General features: G+C 42.9%; 1 protein-coding gene across 3 annotated transcripts in view; it reads left to right on the forward strand.

The window, feature by feature from the left end:
- Clpb (ClpB family mitochondrial disaggregase) overlaps positions 1–27,625 on the forward strand; it is a 130,997-nt gene that overhangs the window by 50,206 nt on the left and 53,166 nt on the right. For 2 of the 3 annotated variants that reach the window (XM_070035088.1, XM_070035090.1), the window contains exons 5-6: positions 5,009–5,098; positions 19,193–19,321. In XM_070035088.1, coding sequence (XP_069891189.1) covers positions 5,009–5,098; positions 19,193–19,321 — 219 coding nt within the window. The remainder of the gene's footprint in view (positions 1–5,008; positions 5,099–19,192; positions 19,322–27,625) is intronic. The other variant, XM_070035089.1, reaches the window with a different exon arrangement.

Below are 27,625 nucleotides of genomic sequence, written 5' to 3' on the forward strand. Positions count from 1 at the left end.
AAAAAGAAAGAACCATAGGTAGTACATAAGCAAATGGATATGCATGCATTTCAATAAAACTTTACTGCCTATGCAGTAGGCTGGGTTAGGCCTATCAGTTTACACCAATCCTGTTGCAAACAATTTGTATTCTATTTATTTAGTTAATCCCTTCTGAATTCTTTTTTTTTTTTGAGGGGGGGGGGGGGTTCCGGTCGTGGGGCCTGAACTCTGGGCCTGGGCGCTGTCCCTCAGCTCTTCAGCTCAAGGCTAGCACTCTACCACTTGAGCCACAGCACCACTTCCAGCTTTTTTCTTTTTCCTTATGTGGTGCTGAGGAATGCAAGACAAGCGCTTTACCACTGAGCCACTTTCCCAGCCCCTGCTCAAGTTTTTTCTATCTCAAGCTTTTTTCTATCATCTGGCTGTTTGCTAATTGGAGATAATTGTCTCTCAGATTTGTCTGCCCAAGCTGGCTTCTACCTGAGATCCTCAGATCTCAGCTTCCTGAGTACCTAGGGTTACAGGTAGAAGCTACTGGTACCTAATAAAGATCAAGATATTCAGGGCTTGAACTCCAGATCTCACACTTTGGCTTGGATTTTTTTTTACCCAGGGCTGGTTCTCTACTTGAGCCATGCTTCCAGCCTCCCAATAACCTTTTGAAGAAAGGAAATTAGGTTATCCTGGATTATTAATGTCTTATTCCTTGTAAATTCACATTAGTGCTAGTAGTTTCCTATTTTAGATCCATTGTTAAAAAAAAATACATTATAGGACTGAGGTGTTGCTTAGTTGGTAGTGTGTTTGCCTATCATGACCAAAGCTCTGGAATCAATCCCTAACACTGCCAAAGATTTTAAAAAGAAAGGAAAGGAAGGAATTTAGAAAATTGTTCAGAAAACATTAAACATCTGTAATTTGCAAGGTCTATGTCTTTATACTTTTTGTTCTTGTTGTTGGCTTAAACTCTGGGCCTGAGCTCTGTCCCTCACCTCTTCAGCTCAAGGCTAATGCTCAACCACTTGAGCCATATCACCACTTCCCGTTTTCTGGTGGTTTATTGAAGATATGAGTTTCTCTGCTTTTCCTGTGTGGGCTGGCTTTGAACCGCAGTCCTCAGATCTCAGCCTCATGAGTAGCTAGGATTATAGACATGAGGCACCTCTTTGTACTTTTTTGTTTCCAAACTACCTTCATCTGACAGTTTTTCTAGCAGCTCATCTTACTTTCCAAGGCATATCAATTTGGATGTACTCTGTGTTGTACCTTCTATGATAACAGTCCTTAAGAAATGTCAGGGCTCTTGTTTCTCCTTATCAGCCTAAGCCTTTGGCACTTCTTCAGCTTTCCCTCTCCCTCGCTCCCTTTTTTCCATTCAAAGATTTATTGCCCATCTACTGTGAGCCAAACTCTATGCCCAGCTCCAGGTCATCCTCATTGACAGAAATCTCTCCTCATAAACAGAAATGCAAGGATTCTGTGGTTCCCTTTTCTTTTGACTAGATTGATTTTTTTTTTTTAATGGAAGTTAACCTGACTTATGGGAATGGGCCAGAATAAGCGGTGTGTCTCCCTTCCTCAGAGTGGAAAACCACAAGATCTGGACAGCTGGATGGTTCTTCATTATCAAAGCATAGAGTTATTGGCAGAGCCAGGGCTTAACTAAATTTCTAATTGATGTTTCTGTGGAACTCAGCCTATTAGTACTGATGGAAAATGGTGACTGTAGTTATGACCTTGGCAAGACCTCTCTCCCAGTAGTACATCCCTTGTCTATGTTGTTGTAAAGATGAAAATATGTAATATGTGAATTGTAAAGTGGTCTATAGTTGTAGTTATTTATTAGTTAAATTTATTTGTAATTCAGCATGCTTTTACTGAGTGTTTGGCACTCTGCCAGATGCTAGGAATATATAAACGAATATTCATAGTGTATAAAGGAATGACTATATATTCCCTCAGCAGTACTTCCAGTCAAGTGCAAAGACAGACCAGTGAGTAAGGATTCATAGTACAGTGTAGTAAATGTAAAGGGAGCTGTACAAAGGATGTCAGCAACACTGACAAGAGGTAGTGGTGAATTCTAGCTGATATGTCATGGGGTTAGTGATTTCTGAATTGGGTCTTACAGGTGAGTTAGAGGTTGCCATCCCCATGAAGAATGTCCTTCTGGGTGGAAGGAATAAAATGCAGAGACAGGTTCAGGGTACGTGATCCCAAGTGGCATCATCTGCCAGGGTTTTAAAGAAGAAAACAAATGAAGTCAGAGAGAGATGGTTATAAAGGAAAGGACCTTATAAGGCCACTCTAGGGAGCTCAGACTATGTTCTGAAGGGCATTAAAGGATTTTAAGCAGACAAATATTATTTATATTTGCATTTTAGATGGTTCATTTTGTCAGGTTAGAAAAGGCTTGAAGGGGAGAGATTGGCAAAACTTCCTGAACTTTTAAGAATGATTTGCCTCTTTTGACAATCTGAGAAAAAAAATTTACTCTTTTCCTCCAAAAGACACTTAAAATGTTTGGTGGTTTGTGAAACTTAATCCTCATGGTAAACTTGACTAGATTTAGAGATGCCTATAAGACTCATAAAGCTTATCTCAAGGAGTTGTTATGAGGACTCTGACCTAATGAATGGATTAATCCCTAGATGGATTCCTAATATAGTATTTTTTGTAGATGGTTGAAAGTTAAGAAGTAGCGCCTGTTATAGGAAGTAGTCATGGGGAGCTATGTCTTGGCTTGGCTTCTTCCAGTATTCCTGGACCTCATGATATGAACTGCTCTTTCCATCAACCCCTCCTTGCCCTCATAGTCTGTAGAACTAAAACCATGAGCCAAAAATACTTCTTTCCTGTTTTTGTTGTTTGTAAGGTATTTTGGTCACAGCTCCACAAAGTAATCTAATGAATGCATGGCTCCTATAGGTGATCTTTAGGGATGGAGTAAATAGAAGTTAGGAAGATATTAGGAAGAGGTTGAGTACTCAGTGAATTGATAGAATTGATGGAAAGGAGGTACCTATGGTAACACCTCAGCTTCTGTGTGAGTACAGCTGGGTTTGTGGGTATAGACCTTCAGGGGTCATGTGGCACAAACAGGGATTTAGGAGTCACCAGATTTTGGTCATAGTTAAAGGAATGGTAAATAAAACGCCCAAAATTGCCCTTGGAAAGAGTTTATAGTGAGGAGAAAGGAGAGCAAATTCCTCCTTAATAGATCCCTGCACTTAGGGTACAAGGAGGAAAAAGGAAAGCACCCCAAAAACTTTGTTCTGTATGCTCAGAACAGGCACAATCTAAGGAGGATCTTTGCCTTCCTCTTTGAGGATCTGTCATAGGATGGCCATGGTTTGAGAAGCCCTTTTGTCTTGGTTATATGCACTGCTCCTTAGCAGGGAGCCTGTTCATCCCCTCTTTTCAGGTTTGATATTTCTGGATAGAGACAGGTTTACTGGTACAAATGACTCAGGAGTGCTTGGTATGGAAATCTCCTTGACCTGACTGTCTTTTCCATTTTCTGCAGCCTTCAGAGTAGTATCTTCAGAGGCTCAATGGTGTCCTGGAGAAATAGATAAGGCTTCCCTGCCTGGTAGCTGTGGTTCAGCTAAGTCCTGTTACTATGTAATCGAGCAAGTGACAGTCTTTTTCAGTCTTCTTTTTTTTGGGGTCCTGTTGTGGGGTCTGAACTCCTGGGCCTGGGCACTGTCCTCAGCTCTTCAGCTCAAGGCTAGGGCTCTACCACATGAGCCACAGCACCTCTTCCAGCTTTTTTCACCTTCCCAGCCCTTTTTCAGTCTTCTTGTCTGTAACATAGGGACAACAATATTTGTCTTAGAGTTGTTAGAATTAGTAGAGATAATATATGTATATAAATTGCAGTGACAGTTAAGTTACTCTATGGAGGTGGGTTTTGGCTCAGTGTAACATAGGAAGCCTGATTAAGAGGTAGTGAACTCTTTACCCAGGGAGTACTGACATGCTGGATGTCTGCTCAACAGGGATTCTGTAAAGAAGTTTCTTGGTCTAGGTCACTGAATTATGCGGTCTCCAATGTCCTTGCCAGCTGTGTGACTTCTAAGGTTCTAAAAGCTCTCAGCTCCACATCAGAGCAAGTAATATATTTAGAGGAAGTAGAATTTCAACTGGCCTTTTGGAGTGATAAAGGAAAAAAGAAAAGGACATTGGACACGGGTGGCTCACACCTGTAATTCTAGCTACTTAGGAAAGTAACTTCTGAGGATCATGATTCAGAGCCAGTCTTGACAGGAAAATTTGTGAGACACTTATCTCCCATTAGTTATGAAAACTCTTGAAGTGGACCTGTGGCCTAGATGGTAGAGCAATAGCATTGATGGGAAAAAAAAAAAAATGCTCATGGAGAGTGCCCAGGCCCTGAGTACAAGCCCCAGAACTGTCTCACACAAAAAATCCTAAGCAGGGGGACATAGTTTGAGGAGGACACAAATAGGACAGGTGTAGAGGCAGGAGAGGGATTGTAGCAGTTTGCCAGTTCATTCCCTGTTTTCTTGACCACATTCCCTTCAGTGCCTTGAGCCTGTCCATGCCCACTCCAAGAGATTTCCACTTGTGGCTGGCTGAAGGGTGGTGGGCCCTAATCCTCAGGTGGAGGAGGCAATAAATTAGTGGCAACAGTAAACAAGTCGCCTAGCCTGGGATGCCGCTGGCTGCTTGTAAGTAACTGTTATAAACATTGAGTGTCTGGGGCTGTCAGAAATGCAAGCGAGCATTCTGAGTGCCTCTCATATGTACAATTAAAACGATAAAACACGGCAGAAACATGGCCAGAGTCGATTATAAATCAGCTTCTCTTCTCAATTCCGAATGGCAGCTGAATAAAGATGAGTTGTGCTGGTTAGGTTGGCATAAGCTTTGAGTAGAGGGCTGGCTTGCCAGGCTGAACCTGCTCTAGGACAAGTCTACCTACCTACAGTTCTCCTTACCATAGTTCCAGGGCTGCAGGTCCTGGCCTGCCCCAGCTGACCTCCCCATCTCTTGTCTTCAGATGGGGGACAGGACGGTGCAAGCTGGCGTGTCACAAAACAGTGGACAAGTGCCCTGGAGTTCAGGAGGTGGCTAGGAGTCCCCGTTGGCGGTAATGGAACTGCTCTCTGTTCTGTAATAGTGCTCCCCAACCCCAGTTCCTGCTAAGGAGTGGTCTTTATCAGACTAACTCATCCACTCAATATAAGTTAACCACCCAGGGTATTAGTTAACCACTGTGTGTCCAGCTCTACCCAGGCACAGCGGAGAGAATGTCTACCTAAAGAGCACAAACAGATGAGGGTCTGAGGCTCCCAAGGAAATAAGACTCTTCTAGAGAGCTTAACACACAGATTCCTGGCCCCACTGTAGGATTCTGTAGGTTTGGAGTAAACCTGAGGCTTTTGCATCTCTAGCAGTCTCCTATTTCCTAGAGCCTCACAAACCAGACTACAGGTGTTAATTTGCAGTCTTGTGCTTGGACTGCTTAAAAGTGTTCTTAAGACCTTTACTTCCTTGGAGAAGAGACATTTATCTTGCAACTTTTAGTTTATTCATAGACTGTGCTTAGGCCCCATGGTATTGTGGTGGGTTTGCAGAATGTTTAGGAGTCATTTTCTATACTTCTCAGAGTCTCTGTCACCTGATTTGTAAAATAAAGGTTATTGGGAAGTTGAAGGTGATACATTTATTTCTCACCTAAAACCTAGAACATAGAAGAAATTACATTAACATAAACCTCTGTTTTGTGTTTTAATTGCCACTATTCTTATTATACGTCATTCGGAATGTCTGACGTAGCCTCTTAAGAGCTTTTCCACACTAACTAACTTATCCTCAAAGAACTTATTATCAACTGAAGTCAGAGGACTGGCCATTACCTAATTGTCTGACCTTCTGCAGTTCATTCTGTGTCTTTATGCTGGTGTACTGTAGAGAATGATATTTCCTATGTCTAGGCCTCAGTCAATTGAATGCCACACATGGTAGTGTACACCTGTAACCCCGTTACTCAAGCAACTAGGGAGATGATACTGGGGTAACAACAGTGATAGCTACAGCCTTGTGATGTAGGCACTAAAGAATACTGAAATAGAACAGTGATGTCAAATGCCAACAAAACCATTTCTTGTACTTGTGTAGAACCAGCAACCTTATTAGCCTGCCTGTGCCCTCCCTGAGTCTGCTGAGAGCCTCTGGCTTGTCCAAAGGCTTGGAAATTTGCCAGGCTAAAAGCTCTTTAGGCATGTTCTTTTTAATAATGTCCCTGCCTCTTCCTGATCTGTGCCGGGAGCTGCCCAGTCTCATTGCACCTCCAGGGCCAGAGGTGGTTTGTGCCATGTCTCAACACTGCCAGTCCCCACAGAGTGACCAGGATAGACAATGCACTGTCACTTCATCAGGCATTTTGGGCAACTTGCAGATGAAATGGATCCACCAGTTAGTTTGTTTCTATCCTTTAAGCTCTCCAAATCTACATAGATATATATGTCTTTCTCTCCTAGGAGAGGGAGGTAGACTAGTTGACATGTTTTATTAAAAAGAATAAATTTGATGCATTTATAAAAATAAGAAAGTATGATAGGGTGGCAAAGAACTAGTCTTGTGATTTTTAACTGATTTACATATTTTGTGTATAAATATTTTTTCATCAAAAGTTCCAAATCAGGGATGGGTCCCACACACCACACAAAATATATTAGAGACATTTATATGGATAGCAGGAAGGGAGACAGAGAGCTGAAATTTTCCAGGCACCCAGTGATTGATGGGGGCTGAGGCTCCCCCTGACGCTTTATTGAGTTTCCGATGATTATCTCTCGCTGAGACATTTTTTACAGATGACGGTCGAGCTGTCACAATGGACCATGGGGGAAAAAAATCCAACAATAATAACACTTTAATCTTTTTACTGCACTGCTCCCTAGTATCTCAGATTCATCTTCCCTGACGCACGCAGTTCATTATTCTGCCCCTCCCTAGATGGGAAATAAAGGAAAATAAATATATATGTAGACACACTTACCCATGTACATGCACATACACACACTGAGTATATAAAAGAGACCACCTCAGAACCAGAGAGGGGCAGAATTTATTGTTCTTTTTGCAAGTGTTGAGGTTTATTAGTAGAGATGCTTGGTTGGCTTGGAATTGGCTATTAATTACAGCATTTTGTATTTGTTTTTTATTGCGAGTTTTTAACATCTTGAAGGAAAGGCAGAGGAGAAACAGGCAGGTGCTGAGATGGGGAGCTCTGACAGACCAAGTTGAATCAACCATGTAGCATAGTGTTAAGAGGCAGAGATGGCTGACTTCTTCCTCTTGCTGCCAGGCTGTCCCAGGAACTGAAAGAATACTTACTGCTTTGGTTAGGGTGGGGGCAGTATAAGAGAGATCAAAGCAGTCCAACTAGCTGTGAGCATATCAGCTATTCTGAAAGTTAGAAGAGGCAGGAATTTGAAGTAGTTCAGCAGAGTTTAGATGGGTCTGTAGACAACAGATTAACAGATATATATGAGTGGGCCTTACCTGTTAAATTTATTGGTGTGAAAGTGAGACATGGGCTCTGGAAAGCCATTACCTGTCTCTGGGGCAAGGAAGATGCCACATAGACTATTGGGGGCATATACAAAGTCAACAATCTGTTTTTAAGCTCCTTGCCAAACTTCCTGATCTCTCCTTTTTCATGGGGTTGAGAGAAGGTGGGTTTGGAGTCCCTGTAAGAAGGCTACTCTACTGTCCAGGAGAGTGAGTTCTGTCCCACTCTTCCCTATAATTCTCAAACCTTTTCGGAGTTCCTACCTTCTATCAGCTCCTATGCTACACTGGAGTGGAATGAGCAGCATCCTGTTCCTGAGAAGAAAGGTTCTTATTCATGGACAGAGGGCGTGGTACCATTTTCAGGTGAGGAATGGTCCTGTAGCCACAGGCCAGGCCTAGTGATCATGAATGTCTTTGCTCTGCAAAGGATGATAAGATGGAGCATCTCTCCTTCATGAGCCTTTTTTTCTGCTTAGCGAGACAAGCTTAATATCTATTCATGAAAAAAAAGTATTTTATCGAGCATGTACCCTGTTCAAGAGTATATACAGGAAACAATCTGAGAGTGCAGATTACGATATGAAAAAAGTATATATAAAGCTGATGCAGAGGCTCACACCAGTAATCCTAGCTACTCAGGGGGCTGAGATTTGAGGATCACGGTTCAATGTCCATGAGACTCATCTCCAGTTAACCACCAGAAAATTGGAAGTAGTGCTGTGGCTCAAAGTGATCTGAGTATTAGAGGAAGGAAGAAGACTCAGTCTTGGGAGTTTTAGCCTTTAGTACTTGACTTTGACCCTCTACTTAGTATGAAATGGGCCCCTACCATTCTTCAGTATTGGTGTTGGAGGTGGTTCTACCCAGAGTTAGGATGGCATCAGGAAGAGGAGAGAATACAATATAACTGTGTTGCCATTTATTGAATCCTTGCTATATGTTAGGGGCAATATGCTTGGCTGTTTACATTTTTTTAGTTTAAAACTTTGTATTTTTATTATTTTACTATTTAAATAGGTATACAGAGCCTTTAATTATTTAAAAGTAAATATAAGATTCTTTTCTAAGCACCCAGGGGCTCATATCTATGATCACAGTACTCAGAAATGGGATCACTATTCAAAGCCAGCCTGGCAGACAAAAGAAGGGAATAAAGCTATGGCTCAAGAGGTAAAGTGTCAGCTGTGATCAGAAAAAGCCAAGAGAGAGGTCAAAGCCCTGAAGTTCCAGCCCCAGTATAAATAATAATAAATTATTTTTAATAAATTTTTGTTTTTAGATATACTGGGGTTTAACCTCAGAGCTTTATGCTTGCTGAGCAAGCTTGCTCTACCATTTGAGCCACTCTGCTAGTCTCTCTTTTCTAGTTTTTGGTAGTTAATGAATTTTGAAGAGTGAAAAATAAAACACTTTGCAAACTGGATTCTGCAAAAAAAAAAAAACTAATACCATAAGCTGTGAATCTTTGGAATGTGTTACCTAATCTTGATTTTATAAGTAAGGCCCATTCTGACCTTTCTGCTTTATGTTTATTATAAATGTCAAAGAGCAGTTGTTCAAAATTTATTTCTTACAAGGTATTTCCAAAGTGCTAAATTTGCTTGAGTTTAGGATATACAATTCAAAATTATGTACACTGAAGAGGAATAGTAATCTCTGTTGTAGGTTTAAAGAACATATGTTAGGGGCAATATGCTTTGCTATTTACATTTTAAAATATAACAGCTTCATTGAAATTTAATTTACCATTAAAATATATAGTCTGCTTATTTGTAGTATACTTGCAAGAGTTATGCAACCATTACCACAATCAGTTTTAGAACATTTTCATCACCTCAGAAAGAAACCTCCTATCCATATAACCATTATCCACTCAACTAACCCTAACCCCTGGCAATCAGTAAAGTCTTTCTGTCTCTATAGACGCCTAAACTGTACATTCATTATCAATGAAACCAGTAACTTATTACTGACTTCTTGGTATAATGTTTGGGCAGAATTCAGATTGTATCAATACTTCATTCCTGTTTGTTCGTTTCTGTGCCAGTCCTAGGGCTTGAACTCATGGTCTAAGCGCTGTGCTGTGCTGTGCCTAAGCTAGTTTTGCTTAAGGCTTGTGCTCTACCACTAGAGCCATAGCACCACTTTCAGCCTTTTCTGAGTAGTTTGTTGAAATCAGCCTTTCTGGCCCAGGCTGGCTTTGAACTACGATCCTCAGATCTTAACCTCCTGAGGAGCTAGGATTACAGGCTTGAGACACCAGTGACCAGCTACTTATGCACCACTTTCAGCCTTTTCTGAGTAGTTTGTTGAAATCAGCCTTTCTGGCCCAGGCTGGCTTTGAACTACGATCCTCAGATCTTAACCTCCTGAGGAGCTAGGATTACAGGCTTGAGACACCAGTGACCAGCTACTTATTTCTTTTTTATGGCTGACTATCCTGTTGTGTGGATATTCCACAAATGGTTTATTTGTTTACCAGTTGAGGTGGTTAGATGGTTGCTTCTTTGGACTGTTAAAATACTTCTAGGAATATTTTTGTTTAATGTGAACACTTTTTCATTTTACTTCTTTTTTTTTTTTTTTTTTTGCAGTTGTTGGGCTTAAATTCAGGGCCTGGGTGCTGTCCCTGAGGTTCTTTAATCAAAGCTAGCAAGCACTTTACTCCACTTTGGGTTTTGAGGCATTAACTGAAGATAAGAATCTCATGGGGACTTTTCTGCCTTGGGCTGGCTTCACACATGGCCCTCAGATCTCAACCTCCTGACTAGCTAGGAATACAGGTAGGAGCTGTCAGCACCTGGAAATTTTTAGTATAATTTACTTACCAGTAGAATCTAGATTATATATGTAGTAACTATGTTTTTTGTTGTACGTGTGGTTTTTTTGTTGTTGTTGATATGGAACTTGAACTCAGAGCCTGGGCGCTGTCCCTGAGTTCTTTTTTGCTCAAGGCTAGTACTCTACCACTTTGACCCACAGCACCACTTCCAGTTTTCTGGTGGTTAAAGCACCCAGCTTTAGCTATGTTGTTTTCTTTTTTTCAACCTTTGAGGAAGTATCAGACTGTTTTTCACAGCAGCTCTATCACCTAACTTTTCTACCAGCCACTCATGAGCGTTCCAGATCCTCTCATCCTCATAAACACTAATTTTGCATTGTTATTTTACTCATTCTAGCAGATGTGAAATGGTATTTTATTGTGGTTTTGGTTTGCATTTCCCTAATGGACAGTATTGTTTAACATCTTTTTATGTGCTTCTTGGCCATTCGTATGTCTTGTTTAGAGAAATGTCTATTAAAATCTTTGGCCATCATTTAATTGGGTTTGCTTTGGGCAGGGAAGGTGGCTCAGTGGTAGAGCGCTTGCCTTGCATGCATGAGGCCCTGGGTTCAATTCCTCAGCACCACATAAGCAGAAAAAAAAAAAAAAAAAGCCAGAAGCGGCACTATGGCTCAAGTGGTAAAGCGCTAGCCTTGAGCTGAAGAGCTGAGGGACAGCGCCCAGGCCCAGAGTTCAGACCCCAAGACCAGACCTTCTCGCCCCCCCCTCAAAAAAAATGGGTTTGCTTTGGAATCTTTTTTTTGGGGGGGGTCCGGTTGTGGGGCCTGAACTCTGGGCCTGGGCACTGTCCCTCAGCTCTTCAGCTCAAGGCTAGCGCTCTACCACTTGAGCCACAGCGCCACTTCTGGCTTTTTTCTTTTTGCTTATGTGGTGCTGAGGAATCGAACCCAGGGCCTCAGGCATGCAAGGCAAGCGCTCTACCACTGAGCCATCTTCCCAGCCCCTGCTTTGGAATCTTTTAAGGTGGGTGATATTATCTAAGTTTTGCAGATGAAGAAACTAATCTCAGAAATGTTAAGTAGTATTCTGACCATAGTCACAAGGTAAGAAGGTCTTGCTTCCCAGTCTGAATCTTCTAACTCCAACCCCTTTCTAATACACAGTACTGTTTACTGAGGATTCATGGTACAAGCACCAGCAGAAAAGAACAGGGAAGGAAGGAGTAGAATTTCTGCCTTAAGAAGTTGACCATGGCTAGGTGAATTTTGGGAAAGCCACCAGATGGTATGTGGATATATCTCAGGTTACAGGACAGGGAGAATACATTAATTTAAAAAATTGACATTTCTTTAGCTAGCTGTTGTAGCTGCTGAGCTACAACAGAGTCAGAAATCAGAGGGTCACAGTTTGAGGCCAAGCCAAGCAAGAAATTATTGAGACTCCTTTTCAATCAATAAAAGTCAGATGTTGTGGTATATATCTATCTATCATCCTCACTACCCAGGAAGTTAAAAATAAGCTAGTATAAATGTGAGATCCTATTGGAAAAATAACAAAAGCAGATTTTCAAGAACAGGCAAGATTTAGAAGAAGACCTTCTAGGATGTAGAAGGCAGTGCAGGACTTGCCCTCTCCAGTGATGATCTCCTATTGAACCAGAGCTGGAAATTCCCCCTTACAGCATCACAGGAGGTGGTGCTGGGCACGGCTTTCCCTAGCTAGCACTAGGAGGCTGTCTCAGGTTATAGTGAAGCCTTGTTTCTCTCTTACAGTAGGTGTTCCTCAAAGAATTTGTTATGCAGTAATTAATTTGTGTGCATTCCATGCTGAAGCTTTTTGTACTTTTTCTGGGTTGAATGGTGGTAGGAAGGACGGAAATAATTAGATGAATGCACTTATCCAAGTTGAATCTGGTGGATTGGAGACTACTACTACTCCCTCACACTCATGTAGCCATCAGAATCTGAGGGCTGGCAAGAGGGACAAGAGCTCTGAATCAAACCATACTGCTAATGATGACTCAGCTGCATACTTTTCCTAGAGGATCATTGGAGCCTTGAGTTGGAAGAGGCTGAGATCCCAGAGGCTTCTTCCTGGAGACATCATCATTATCATCATCATCATCATTATTGATACTTAGGTCTCAACTCACTATGTAGATCAGCTGCCCATCCTCCTACTTCAACTTCCCAAGTACAGAGATTTATAGGCACGATACACCACCATGCTTCAATTCCTAGAGATGTTTGATAAGACTTAGCTTAATCCAGAGCTTTAGGTTAGATCCACTTGTCTTGAGTTGTATGAGGCTTGAGCCCTGGGGCATTGGCATAGTATAGAAGGCAGAGCAGGGACCTAGCCTGGCTTAGGATCTAGTCCTAATCCACAACTGAGTTGGACTAGGAACCTAACCTCTTTAAACATCTGTTCCCCTCAATCTCCTCCCTGTATGGCTTATCATATAGGTTAAAAATAGTCATCTTTGTAGTAGTGTCTTTTTTTTTTGGTTTGGTCAGTTGTGGGACTTGAAATTAGGTGCTATCCCTGAGCTTTTTTACTCAAGGCCAGCACTCTACCACTTTGAGCCACAGTATCACTTCAAGTTTTCTGGTGGTTAATTGGAGATAAGAGTCTCACAGCCTTTCCTGCCCAGGCTGGCTTCAAACCACCATCCTCCGATCTCAGTCTCCTCAGTAGTTAGGATTACAAGCGTGAGCCACCAGTGCCCAGTGGCAGTAGTGTCTTAGACTGTAAAATTTCACTCATATGTTAAAGATCATTGTCATGACTATCTTATTAGCTATAGGGGTGCCCTCTCATTGATTCAGGCACATGTCTCTGAAGGTGAGGGCACTACTAGGACAATCCAGCATATTAAAGGCAACTGAGAGTGGGCAGGAGGTTGAGCCTGAGGAAGCAGGGCTCATCTCTTAGCTGCCCTTTCCCTTGCACAAGTAAGCAGAAAATAAAGTGCTTATTCTCTGGGGACAATTCATTTTACCTCTTATGCCTTGCTTGAAAATCTTCCCTATTAGGGAGTGAGGTCATTAGGATATATGTGGAAATGTCACAAAGAAAGCTTCCTTGTACAGCTAATATATGCTACTAAAAGTTTTCCCTTAAGAGTCTCAGCAATGCCGGGCGCCGGTGGCTCATGCCTGAAATCCTAGCTACTCAGGAGGCTGAGATCTGAGGATCTCAATTCAAAGCCAGCCGGGGCAGGAAAGTTTGTAAGACTCTTATCTCCAATAAACCGCTAGAAAACCGGAAGTGGTGCTGTGGCTCAAGCGGTAGAGCACTTGCCTTGAGTTGAAGAGCACAAGGACAGCGCCCAAGCCCAGAGTTCAAGCCCTATGACTGACAAAAAAAAAAAAAAGTCTCAGCAATGTTAGGTGTTGTGAGCTGTTGGATGCCTTGAACTACAAATATATCACAGAGATGGGGCTATGTAAAAAGAAAAAGTCTCAGCGATGTGAGGACAGAATTCACATCTGGGTCCCTAGTAACTCACCCACAGGAGAAAGCATAACTAAATGTTCATAGTGATGTTTTTTTAAAAAATCTTTTATCAGAATTTAGTAAACGGCAGTACTAAGATTCATACCGTGTAACACCTTTCTCTTGAATAGCTTTCTCATCACAAGAAACAGTAGATTTTGTGGGTTGAGTGGTGCTAAGAAGTGACCAAGGCTCCATAAGGGCATCGGGGAACTTGCTTTCCCTTTCCACTGACTCCTTGGTCTTGGTCTGTCTGAGGAGGAGGCTGCAGAGTATACTTTTGGACACAGACTTGCCACAAGCTGCTAGATTGACTCTAGATAATGCACCTAGGCACATAGATTCTAAACATCAGAGATGGAGAAGATAGGGGCAGAAGGTTCAGAGTAGTGGCTGTAGACCAGGGTATAGGATCACCTGCAGAGAAAAGAATTGGCTGGCTAGGAGAGAAGATCTATCTGTCTAGGTCTGTTTCCCTCTGTGCTAGAGATAGGCTAGAAGATGTCTTTGTTGGAAGGGAGATGCTTCACTGATTGAAGACAAGCTGTAAACACAAGACCACCTTGGTGGCCAGCTGAGACAGGCTTAAAGGAGTCTCTCCAGCTTCCACGGGCCTGCTTATTACTCTTCCCCAGTGATGGTTGGTGAGTATGTGTTTCAAAAGATGATGTTCCTCTCCCCAAATATCATTTTGCCTTCAGCCTCATTTGTGGCTTGTGAAAAGAATTTAATGAGCAGAGTCCTCAGCAGTCAGAGTGATCTGGGGAAAGACCTGACTGAGAGCATTCAGGGACTTTAGGTCCCTGATCTACCACTGCTAGTGACATTTTCTGAACTTAAGTGCCCTCTTCTATAAAGTGGGAGCCTGAGCTTATACCTCACAGGGCTATTTTGCAAGAGAAAATGGAAACAAAAATGCCTCATAAATTGCAATGCACTAAACTTTCCAGTGTTCTTCAGAGTCCTACTACTGCAAGAGTTTAAAAGACTGGTGAAACAAAAATGCAAATAAGAAACTGCTGAGTGTTGGCAAATGAAACAGGTCGGAAGCTTCAGACCTATATCCTCATGCTCCTTGTGCCTTTCTAAGAGGAAAAGGATGTGCAGGATGCGTGGGCAGGGGGACATTTTTATTTTTTCCATTTACAGCTAAAGGAATTTAGCTGAGACAGGTGGACTGGGCAAGATAACACAGTAAATTAAGACTGGGGTTCAAACAAATCGTCTGGCTCTAGAGCGTCCTTTTTTTTTTGTTTTTTGTTTTTGTTTTTTTGTTTCTTGTTTGGTTTTGCTAGTCCTAGGGCTTGAACTAAGGATCTGGGCATGTCTCTGCACTTATTTGCTCAAGATTAGCACTCTACCACTTGAGCCACTGCTTCACTTCCAGCTTTTTTGGTAATATTTAATTGAAGATAAGAATCTCACAGACTTTCTTGCATGGGCTGACTTTGAACTGCAGTCCTCAGATCTCAACCTCCTGTTTAATTTGAATTACAGGTGTGAGCCACCAACACCTGGCAAAATAAAAAAATTTGGAACATCATGTTGGCACTCAAAAAGTTCTGGACTTAAGAGCATTTTAAATTTCTGATGCTTTGTTGATTCACAAGTATTTGTCAAATGTACTGTTATGACTGGACATACTAGTGTACTATGGAGTACAAGGGTGAAGTATGAAGAAGATCGTCACATTGCCTTTGTTGGGCTTTTTGTGTGGTGGGGAAGCAGAGTCTCAAACAAGTATTGCAATACTATGTAATAAATTCTGTAATTGGAAAGGCCCAAGGCACTAGAGAAGCTCAGGAGCAGAAACTATCTACAGTTTAGAATGAATCACTGGAGGAAGTAACTGAAGGAGTCCAGGGGACAGGAAGATGTCACAGGTGGTAAAACAGTATTGTCAAAAGTTCTGAGGGAAGAGAGCATGAGGAATAGTCCAGGGAGAGCCCTCAGGGTGGAATGGGAGTCATTTCGTGGATATTCTTCCTTAGCTGGGCTATGACACTGGTAATCTGCTGACATATAAGCCAAATTAGTCCCTAGCTGTGATTCTTAAGGTCATCATCCCCTTTTTATTGTAAGTACCCTACATAGTTCTATCATTGTATTTGTGAAAGCATATTGTAATTAGTCTCCTCAGTGGTGTGATTCTTGCATTAGACAGTTCACTTTGTAAAGTTGGGAGCTGTGTTTTATTCATTATTTTATCTCCAGAAGCTACCACCATGTATTGGTGTTCATTAAACATTGTTTGTTGAATGAATGATGTGTTTTCCTAGTAAAATAGATTATACCCTTCTTGCTTTCTTGAGCCAACTATCACTTTTCCTCAGGTTCGTCATTATATCCAGCAGTTAATGTCCAATGTGGCAATTCAGTGATGCCCTTAGGGTCTGTTGAGGTGATGTGCTCTGAATTCCTTTTTCAGCTCTTCATTGCCCTGTTCTTTTTCCTCCCTGCCTGGCCAGTGCTTGATTGTCATCAATCTATTTGATTCTAAAGTATCCTCTGCTGCCTTCTTCCATCCTTCTCTGGCATGATTTGCTAAAATTATATGTGACTAAGAGTTAGTAATCTCTGATTAGGTCCTAAAGGGCTCTTCTGGGAAAAATAGAGATGGTACTACACATGGGACTTGTATGCTAACTTCCTGTTCTTTCCAGAAAAGGCAGAATCAAAGTTGGAGTAAGGGCTCAGCAGCCTGAGAGCTCTTGTCTGGAGTAGAAAAGCTGGTTGATTCTTGATTCTACTCGCTAACCAGATAGTGTGGTCTGGCTTCTACTCACTCAGTCTAGTTTATCGGAGCACTAGTACAGACCTCAGGCGATTTTCTGCTAAATAGAAAGATCAACACTTCCACCAAGCAGGAAAAGAAGAGAGAGTGGGGGAAAAAAAGCTGGAATCACAACATCTTTCTTTCTCAGTCTCTGATGCGCTCCTCTGCAAAACCAGTGTGACAGCATGATATGAAAGAATGGGGATTCAAGCTGGGTGCCAATGGCTCACACCTGTAATCCTAGCTTCTCAGAAGGCTGAGATTTGAGGGTGCCAGTGGCTCATACCTGTAATCCTAGCTACTCAGGAGGCTGAGATCTGAGGATCTCGGTTCAAAGCCAGCCAGGGCAGGAAAGTCCATGAGACTCTTATTTATCTCCAGAAGTGGTACTGTGGCTCAAGTGGTAGAACATTAGTCTTGAGCTGAAGAGCTAAGGGACAGCGCCCAGGCCCAGAGTTCAAGCCCCACAACTGACCGCCCCCCCCAAAAAAAAAAGAAAGAAAAGAATGGGGATTCATATTAGACCTGGGTGCTGACCCTCTCGCAACCACTTGTATTTTGAGGTATTTGGAGTCTCACTGTATTGCCCACTTCTGAGCTCAAGCAATTCACCCAGCACAACCTCCCAAGTAACTGGGACTACAAGTATGCACCACTATGCCCAGCTTTTCTCTCAAACTTACTAACTGTATGTTAGTAACTTACTAACCTATGAAATGGGTAATACCTACTGTGTTGGATAGTTGTAAGAATTAAATAAGATGAATGTGTAACAGGACCATGCTTGGAACAGAGGAAGTCAGTCAATGGGATTGATTAGTATTAGGAAGAGGCATGATAGTCTCCTAGTTTATAACTCTAGATGAGGTATTCAGTATTATAGGAGAGGACCATACACTGACTCCATACAGGGAGTACTTGGAAAAGAATGGCTTCAGAATTGTCCCATACTTTTGACTACCTAGGCAAGACCACCTCTTGCCTGGACACACTCTTTTATCCCACAGAAAGTGAGAGGAGTCTGCCTTTTACAGGTCATGTGTCATGGGCTAGGGAAGGAGTGGAGTACAGGTAGGCAGGACCCAAATTCTACACCCAACAAACTCATCTCAGGAGGGAGCATAGGAGTGTTACCCAGATAATTTCTCTATGAGACAGAAAGAAACCCTGTTACCTGAACAGAATAGAAATTGCTTTGTGTTATTTTGTCTCCTATGGGGAGAATCTGAAAAATGGGTAAGCTTGTGGTTTATTATCTATCCTCGAACTATCCAACACGACAAGCATACACCAGGAACATTTTGGGTGAATAGGAATGTGTGTGACCACCCAACCCAAAGATTTTAGCCACTTTATATCAAATGGGAGATAGAGACTCAGAGTGAGCCTAGGTGTGTTTTGTTTTGTTTTGTTTTGTGTGTCAATACTAGGGCTTGAACTCAGGGCCTGGGCACTGTCCCTTAGCTTTTTTGCTCAAGGCTGATGCTCTACCACTTTCTCCACAACTCTACTTCCAGCTTTTTGGTAGTTAATTGGAGATAAGAGTCTCACAGACTTTCCTGCCCAGGCTGGCTTCAATCCCCTAGCTCAGATTACAGGCATGAGCCACAGGTGCCCATTTTCAGTGAGCCTACGGGTTTGGTGTTTTGTTTGGGTTTGGTTTTTTTGGGGGGTGGGGGGGGGTCTAGTCGTGGGGCCTGAACTCTGGGCCTGGGCGCTGTCCCTCAGCTCTTCAGCTCAAGGCTAGTGCTCTACCACTTGAGCCACAGCACCACTTCCGGCTTTTTTCTTTTTGCTTATGTGGTGCTGAGGAATCGAACCCAGGGCCTCTTGCATACAAAGCAAGCACTCTACCACCGAGCCACCTTCCCAGCCCCTAATTTCAGTTTTTTATTCCTTTTGTAAAAAGAAATGTTAAATCACTTACTAGATTATAAACAATCAGAGAAGAGAGGTGTGTTGCCCTGCTGAGTAGAGCCTCTGTGCCTGCCTCCCCTTGCTCCTACCTTGTGCTCCTGTATTGCTGCTTCTTACCCTGCCAGACTCTCATCATCTGGGATTTGCCCAAGCTGAGCCCAGCTCTCTTCTAACTTTCTTTATCAACCCATTATACCCCTAACATAGCATTTATTTCAAACAGTGCTCTAAATATCTGCTTAGTGTCTGCCTCCCTCATCAGATTATTAGGTCTGTGACCAGAGTGGATTCATTTCATGTCCCCAAGATCCATGTTAGACTCCTAACACATATTAGATGTCAGTACCTATTTGTAGAACCAACTGGCCTCTACTTGCCCAGTACAGATGGCCATGCACATAGCTCAAGTGATATTTATAGTTGAATAAGTAGGTAGAAAAGAGAATTAGGTAGAAAAGAGAATTAATTAATCAAGATGTCAGGAGAGCCAGGCATAGTGATACCCAATATATGATGAGCACTCGAGGCTGAGGGAAGGGGATAGTGTAGACCAGCCTGGCCTGAACTACATAGTGAAACTGTGTTGCAAGAAAAGAAAGACGGTAGGAAAGGAGTGAGGGAAGGAGATAGATGAGGCACATGTATTTGTTTATAATGGAAAGTTTTATGTTCTTGTTCCCCCACAGTCTTGGTCACCCGGGAAGATGACTTTAACAACCGGTTGAACAACCGTGCCAGCTTCAAGGGTTGTACAGCCCTGCACTATGCTGTCTTAGCTGATGACTTCCGCACTGTCAAAGAGCTGCTTGATGGAGGTAAGAGCTGGGTGAAGGAGGGGCTGGCTGGGGTTGGCACGCTTTCCACTCTGGAAATGGCATGCTTCCCCAGGGTTTGTTACCCTACCTGAGCTACATTTCTGAAACTGTCAACATGAGTAATTTGCCCCTGTATGTGGGATACTGCATACTACCCTGTCTGTTTGTGTAAGCTATGAGAGTTGCCTTCATGGTTGTCCCCCTAGCAAGAAAAAGTCTTTACTCCTTTCCCCCCATCACCAGAAAAGCAGCATCAGGGGACCAGGGGGAATCTGCATGAAGCCCTACCATCTCAGGATAAAGCTCTGTCTTACTTGATTGAACTCCCACTGCAGTTTCTCTTAGGCCCTTCCCTTGCTATGCATCAAACATGAGATTGGTTTTGCTTGCCCTAACTTGAATCTGAGTTCTCTGAAGGCAAAAACCAGGTGTGGAAATATTTAGGTGTCCATATAATACTAATGTTGTATGGTATATACTCCTATAAATATTTGATAACTAATGGATAATTGAAGGGACAATAGGTCCCGTCTATGTCGCTACTGAGTTACCTGTCAATTACTGTTAGACACCTTCCAGGCACTGCTACTTTCCCCACCCCAGTTTAGTCTCTCTGAGAAGCTCCAGAGGCAAGTTTCTTGTCAATATGTGTGGGACCAGGCCCCTAAGTGAGTACATGGCACAGGACTATCTATGCACATTCACCCTGCCAGCTCCTCAGTGCTATAGACCCATACTTGGGGCTGTACCCCAGCTTCCTCCTAATTAGAGGTCGTTCTCCATGGAACCCAAAATCTAGAAAGTTCTTCCAAGCTCCCGTGGGCCACACTGATGATTGCCTTCCTTTCTTTCCAGCAGAAACTCCTCTAACAGCTGGCTAGCATTCCCTTCGTTCTCTCAGAAACTGAGGGATCCTGCTATTCCTCCCCCAGGTAGTCCTTTCCATTTTACTTCAGACCTAACAGGCAGAACAATCTTTTTAGTGAGTTGTGATCTATCTAGGCCACTGATGGCTCATACTTGGCTACCCAGGCTAAGATCTGAGTGAGGACCAAGGTTCAAACTTAACCCAAGCAGACAAATCAGAGAGAGACTCTTTATCTCCAGTGAAACAAGGAAAACCTAGACCAGGCACTAGAGGCTCATGCCTATAATCCTAACTACTAAGGAGACTGAGATCTGAGGATCGTGGTTCATAACCAGCCTAGATGGAAAAGGCTGTGAGACTCATCTCCAATTAATCACAAGAAAACCAGAAGTGGGGCTGTGGCTCAAAGTGGTAGAGCACTAGCCTCAAGCAAAAGAGTTCAGGGACAGTGCCGAGGCCCCGAGTTCAAGCCCTACAACAAACAAACAAACAAACAAAAAAAAACAACTAGAAGAGAGGTCTAGTAAAGGTAAGTAGTTAGAACACCAGTTTTGAACAACAACAAAAAAAGCCAGGCGCTGATAGTTCACACCTGTAATCCTAGCTATTCAGGAGGCTGAGATCTAAGGATCATGGTTCAAAGCCAGCCCAGGCAGGAAAGGCTGTTAACCACTAGTTAACCACCAGAAAACCAGAAGTGGCACAGTGGCTTAAGTAGAGTGCTAACCCTGAGCAAAAGCGCTCAGGGACAGCAATCAGGCCCCAAGTTCAAGCCTCATGGGGGGGAAAAAAATAGTAGGCACTGCAATGGCACAAAAAATTAATGTGCTGTTATCTCTGTAACTTCTGTCACTTTTTGAAAAACCTGTCTACACAGAAAGTTCTTTCCAGCCCAGAGCTTTTGCCTGCCAGGCTCAAAATTCTAGATCATCTGACTGGATAGACTTCCTAGGAACCTCCAATCCTGCCAACTCCTATCAGCCACAGCCACACTAACTTTAATCCTAGGCCTGGCCCATATGCCAGTCCCCAAAGGATCTGCCCCAAAACTATGCCTTGGTTTGAGGCACATAGCAGTGAAGAACAGGGCTGTACCTTGATATGACTACTGATCCTTTCAGAGTAAGGACAGAGGTTTAGAAAATGTCTCCAAGCAGAATGTTTCTTACTTTATCCTTTGGAAAGCTTGTTGGTGAAACATTTGTAGCTAAGAGTTGGAATATGCATCATGGGGTTTCTCTCTGCGGATGCCTTAAAATCAATACTCCCGGCCATTGTCTCCCAGTTTATTTCCCTCTGCCCCCCACCCCCAGACAGAAAGTTCAGTCTACAAGGAGCCCCTCATGCCTGCCTTCCAGATGGAACACCTTTGAAATGAAGAAGAGAGGGCCTTTTATGAAGTTCCCCCACCCTTACCCCCCCAGGCCAAGGCCTCCCCTTTGAGCTATTCCAGGGGCATGGTTCCTGCCTGGTGACTGGAACGGATGCCCTGAGCCCCCACCTTTGCCTTTCTCCCACCTGCCTTTTTAGCCAACATCCATTTATAAACCCCCCACCCTATCCTCCCAACCCCACGGGCCAAAACCATTAGCCCACTTGTTTCTCTCCTCCAGATCTAAACAAGTGGCCATCACTCAGGCCCTGCAGGCTTGCCAACTTCTGACCTCTCTCCCCTCCTTGACCTCCCTTGGTCTGCCTGTGTGTGTGAGCAGCCAACCGAGAGGCAGGACCCTGTGTTCCTGTCCTAGGGGCTGTTGCTTGTAACATTTCCAATCTTTTCACCTCAGCTGACCCTTCTCCAAAGGGTCTGCCTTCCTGCCCAACAGCTTTCTTTCTTTTACTTTTAATATAATTTTTATTGTTAAGATATTATACAGAGGGATTACCATTTCAGAAGTCAGGTAATGAGTACATTTCTTTTTGGACAGTGTCCAAATGTTCCCCAGTTTCCCCCTCCCATCCCTGTCTACACGTTGCATAGTTCATCAACCTGCCCTGGCCACCAGCTTTGCTGTAGCAAGTTAGAAGGAAGTTGTCTCTGCAAGAAACAAGTTAGGCCAGCTTGTGTACTCACAGGCCCACACAAAACCCTTCTTAGAGTTGCTTAGTCCACAAGGATTTAGCTGCTAGGGTCTGAAAGGGTAAGAGCTAGACTAAGAAAGCTGCTGCCTTCTGACCTCAAGTCTCCATTTAAGGTGAGAGATGGCTCAGGCAATAACATCAGGCTGATAATGTAGACATCTGTCCCATAGGAAGCAGCAAGAAGAAATAAGAGTCAAGCCTACCTGGGTTTCAGTCCTAGCTCCTCACCCCCTACTAGCTGGGTTGGTTTAGAAATGCTACCTCAATACTCAAAGCCTTGATTTTCTTTTTCTTTTTCTTTTTTTTTTGGGTCCGGTCGTGGGGCCTGAACTCTGGGCCTAGGCGCTGTCCCTCAGCTCTTCAGTTCATGGCTAGTGCTCTACCACTTGAGCCACAGCACCACTTCCGGCTTTTTTCTTTTTTTCTTATGTGGTGCTGGGGAATTAAACGCAGGGCCTCATGCTTGATGTTCTTATATGTAAAAAGACACCTACCAACAGGGATAGCACAAAGATTAATAGTAACATGTAAAAGCAGCACATGGTCAGAGATCCATGATAGGTGGTTATTATTAGGACTTCAACACAGAAATCAGATTGTTATCCTGGCAGCTGTCTCCATCTACAGCATTCCCACCCTGCCTAGAATGCCATCATATTCCTTTTCTTTTCTTTTTTTGTACATTTTTTATTGTAAAAATGCTGTACAGTTATATGAGCAAGGTAATGAGTACATTTCCTATTGAGCGTTGTTGCCTCCTCCTTTGTTTAACCTCCAACCATCCCTTCCCTCCTGCCTCCACAACTACCCTCCCCTACCTCCTGCCAAAGTTGTAAGATTCATTTTCAACATAGTGTTTTGTACATCTCATTGTTACAGTGGGTCAACCTGTATCTTTAAGCATTTTGTTTTTTCCCTTCCCCTCCCCAAATTCAAAGCCTCCCTCCTTCAGCAAGCCTTTTATACTTGAATGGTCTACTGATACTTCCTCCTCCGCACTTATACAGTACTGGACTAGAGTTTAGCATAGACTGTATAAGGTCACTGGTTGGTTCATCTGCAGGAAGCCCCATACATAATAAAAATACTACAAACTTTAAGATCAGACAGGCCTGGTTTTAAAACACAGCTTTATTATGTGACTGAGCAAACCACTCTTCATCCTGAGATGAAGACCCAGAGAGAGTCTCACTCAGTCAGAGGAGACAGATAAGAGAGACAAGACATGTTAGGGAGAGTAGGCACTCTTTCAGGAAGCTGGTTCAAGGACTCTAGGAACATAGAAGTAGAAAATGGAGGTACAGTCAGTTACAAAAAGATTCCCAGAGGAAGTCTGCTAGATGCCTTCTGGAAGGGTTTTGAATTAACTAGTATCAGTCATCTACCAATACCCACTATAGAAAAGTATGTAGGCCTCTGTGTTTTTCCTGCATGAAGATGCTGTTTCTGCCTCTCTTGGTGGCTTAAGAGAAGGAAGCTCTGTTTCAATACTTAACTGCAAGTAATACTTAACTGCAAGTAATACTTAACTGCAAGTAAAGCTGAAAGTGGAAGGAGGGAGAGAAGGTCAGGATAGCTGGAAAGAGGAGTAATCCAGGAAGATAGCTGGAGGTTCCTAACTTAGTTGACAAAGGCTAAGAAAAAACGAGCATCAGAATCTGAATGCTAAATCTTCCACTTAGTAGCAGCATTACCTGGGCCAAAAAGAATCCTAACCATCTTGTCCTTGTTATATCTGGTGATCCATCTATTCTTTTCTTTTTGTTTTTTTGTTTTTTTGTTTTGTTTTTTTGGTGGGTCATGGGGCTTGAACTCAACCTGGGGTGCTGTCTCTCAGCTCTTCAGCTCAAGGCTAGCGCTCTACCACTTGAGCCACAGCGCCACTTCCAGCTGAGATCTGAGAACGCAGTTCAAAGCCAGCCAGGGCAAGAAAATGTGAGACTTATCTCCAGTAAATCATTCAGAAAACCGGAAGTGGCGCTGTGGCTCAAGTGGTAGAGTGCTTGCCTTGAGGTAAAGAGCTGAGGGATAGTGCCCAAGCCCCATGACCAACAAAAAAAAAGAGAGAGAGAGAGAGAGAGAATCTCATGGACTTTCCTGCCCAGGTTGATTTTGAACCACTATCCTCAGATCTCAGCCTCCTGAGTAGCTAGGATTACAGGCGTGAGCTAGTGGTGCCCAGCGACTCATCTATTATTAATAGCCAAATGCATCTGTCTTTGTGGAGCCCGCCTCTCCCTCTCCCCCCGCCCCCATGAACTAACTAATGATCTCTTCTCTTCTACCCTTAGTCCTAGTGCTGCTTCCTTTTCCTCACCTCAGAAACACTTGAGCTTCCTGATAACACTTTCCCTGGGACTTCCCTCTACCTCTTTTCTAATTACTTTCATGGCTCTTTCTGGACACCCCTCCCTCCTCCCCTTCACAACTCAGTTGTCCATGTTAACTAGCCAGTATGAAAGAAGTCCTTTAGCTTTTCCCTGAGCCTGCCTAAGGCAAAAAGCCTTTCCAGTACTGATATCCCCACTTCAGCAGCAGTTTAGCTGTCACCAAGACCCAACACTTTGAGCTCCATCTCTTATTTCACTTCACTGTCTGTCCATCTGCCTATACTACCAGATGTTAAGCAGTCAGCTTTCTTTGCCTCAGGCTGTCTGTACTGAAACTTTACACAGTGATTCTCAGCAATGCAAAGAACAGGAAGGAACACTCAGCCAAGGATCATTAGAACTTCTGGTTCTGCTACCAAGAAATTCTTCTCCTTTAGGAAAATCCTTCTTCTCCTCCATCAAATAAAGAAGTTAAAGTAGTACATCTCAGGGACTTCTTCTAACCCAAGCATCCTGTGTACTCCCTGGGCAAGATTTTCCCTTCATTTATCAAACACTTAGTATGTTATACTTTTCATCACTGTGACAAAAATACCTGAAACAGCTTAAAGGGTTTGTTTTGCTTGTGCTTTCAGCGGTTTCAGTTCATCATGGTAGGGAGCTCTTGGCAGAGCAGGGCCATTCACATCATGGAAGCCAGGAACAAAAGAGTATGCCTGAGCTAGCTGCTTTTGTCCTTTCTCTACTTTCACTTTTTCTGAACCCTTCTTCCTGCCCACCCCCCTCCCCCCCACCTCCAACTTATGGACTGAGTCTCCTTCCCTTAGCTAATCCTTTCTGGGGCTGCCCTCACAGACTGGCCCATTGGTGTACTTTATGTATCTCTTAGGTATTTCTCAGTCTAATCTAGTTGTTACTCAAGATTTATCATCACACTTGCTCTATGGATCTGTCAAAGGCTTAGGCACCAAGGAAATGAACTTGATTCAAATATGGCTTTACTCTTAAGCAAATGTCTGTCAAACCAGACATTTAACAAAGAATTATTCTCTAGTGTGATAACTGAGACCTGTAGAAGGTGCTGGGGGATCACTAATAATAGACTGTCAGAAAAAGCCAGAAGTGCTGCTGTGGCTCAAATGGTAAAGCACTAGCCTTGAGCTGAAGAGCTGAGGGACAAGTGCCCAGACCCAGAGTTCAGGCTCCATGACCCACAAAAAAAAAAAAGTTCAAAGAGACACAACTAGTGAGTGACATAAAAAAACAAGATAATGGTTAAACTTCAAGGGACTATATAATGACAGTGATAGTGTATAAAAGGGTGTCCGGGGTGATGTATTACACAGTTATGTGATGTACCCATCTTGTGAAAATTAATGGAGCCATACTCTTACCTCCTTGGCTGGATATGTCATACTTGTTCTTTCCTTCCCTCCTTAAGATTCTGTGGTTCAAGCAATAGCTTTCTCCCTTAGTACTCCCTGTCTGAATGAGCTAAACATTGCTGAAGAAAAACCATACAACCACAGTAACTGGACTTGACATTTGTGATCATAAATTCAAACACTGCCAGCTGCATGATTATGCTAAATGAGTAAAATCACTTTGTTATTTTAGACCATGACAACTTTTTGTGACTTCTTGTCCTCAAATTTCCAGCCTCCCCATCCCAAAGTCCATACTGACATTTTTTATCTTTTATTTCATAAAGAAAGGGGCTGCATTTAGAAGAGAACTACCTCGTCCTCCCAATAGCACATTCCCTGCCCTGGCCTGTCTGCATATGTGCCGGGTATGCCAACTTCTTCCCTATCCTGTGATAGTCACAGGATAGTCACCCTTCTACATTGGACTCTTGCTCTTCTTTCCTCTCACTTTCTCAAGGACATTGCTCCTCCTGTGTTCCCATTTACTTACCTTTCCCAGCCTCTTTTTCTTTTCCATGGAATTTTATTCCTACTGGCATAAAATATGCCTTAAACTCAATCATGAAAACAAAGCCAAACCAATTTTCCCTTGGCCTCATATTTACTCCAGCTCTCACCTCATTTTTCTGCATCCCTTAATGGCTAAAATCCTCCTGGGAATGAGAGCTAGACTCAGTCATTCCACTTCTCCAGCCCTTGATCTTTTCTAAATCCCAATATTAACATCAGTAGCATAAGTCTTACCATCATCCACCTATACTAGCTATATATTGTTTTCAGGCCCCAAATTTAAGAAGCGTCCTTGAAGTCCTGTTTCTCCTTAAACTCTGTAGTCATACTCCTACAAGTCCTGGCAGTTTTCCTTCTAAAGTAAATCTACCCTGCTTTTGCCATCTCCATTACTGTAGCTCCCATTTTAAGCCACCATCATTTCTCCTGGATCATCACAGCTTTCTAGCTATTCTCCCAATTTACATTTTTGTCCTTTCAATCTACCCTCCAAAAATATTACCAGTGATCTTTTTAAATCATAAACCATGTCATATTCCTACTTAAGACCTTCCTTTGGCTTGCCGTTGAAACCACAGAAAAAGGTAAACTCCTTACTCAAGCCCAGAGTCACCTAGACTTCTGCAACCTCATGTCTTTTTACTCTTCCCCTTCCTCACTCTTTTCCAGGAATCCTGGTCCTCCATTGTCTCAGACACACTGAACCCTTCCCATCTTGGGACATTTGCGTTTGGCATGTGTACTGTCTTTGAATAGTCACTTCATCCTTCAGGTCTCAACCTCTCAGAGAGACCCTCCCTGAGTAGCTCTCCTGCCACTTTCTGTCACATTACCCCATTTTTACTTTCTTCATGTCACTTGCTGTCTGTAAAATGATGATGATTATTTGTTTATATCTTTATCATATCTCTCTCCTTCCAAAGCAGGTGAGGTCTTGTGGGTATAGAGCCCTTGTCTTTATCTTACTGATGATGTATGCTCAGCTTCTAGAAAAGTAATTCACAGCAGCACATGGCAGGTGATTATGGAAGGTAGCTGTTGACATATCAAGGAACTTTCAGAGACTCTTGTCAAGATAGGTAGCAGG

This window comes from Dipodomys merriami, unplaced genomic scaffold (assembly GCF_024711535.1).
Source record: "Dipodomys merriami isolate MVZ:Mamm:240054 unplaced genomic scaffold, mDipMer1.0.p SCAF_25, whole genome shotgun sequence".
Lineage (NCBI taxonomy): Eukaryota > Metazoa > Chordata > Mammalia > Rodentia > Heteromyidae > Dipodomys > Dipodomys merriami.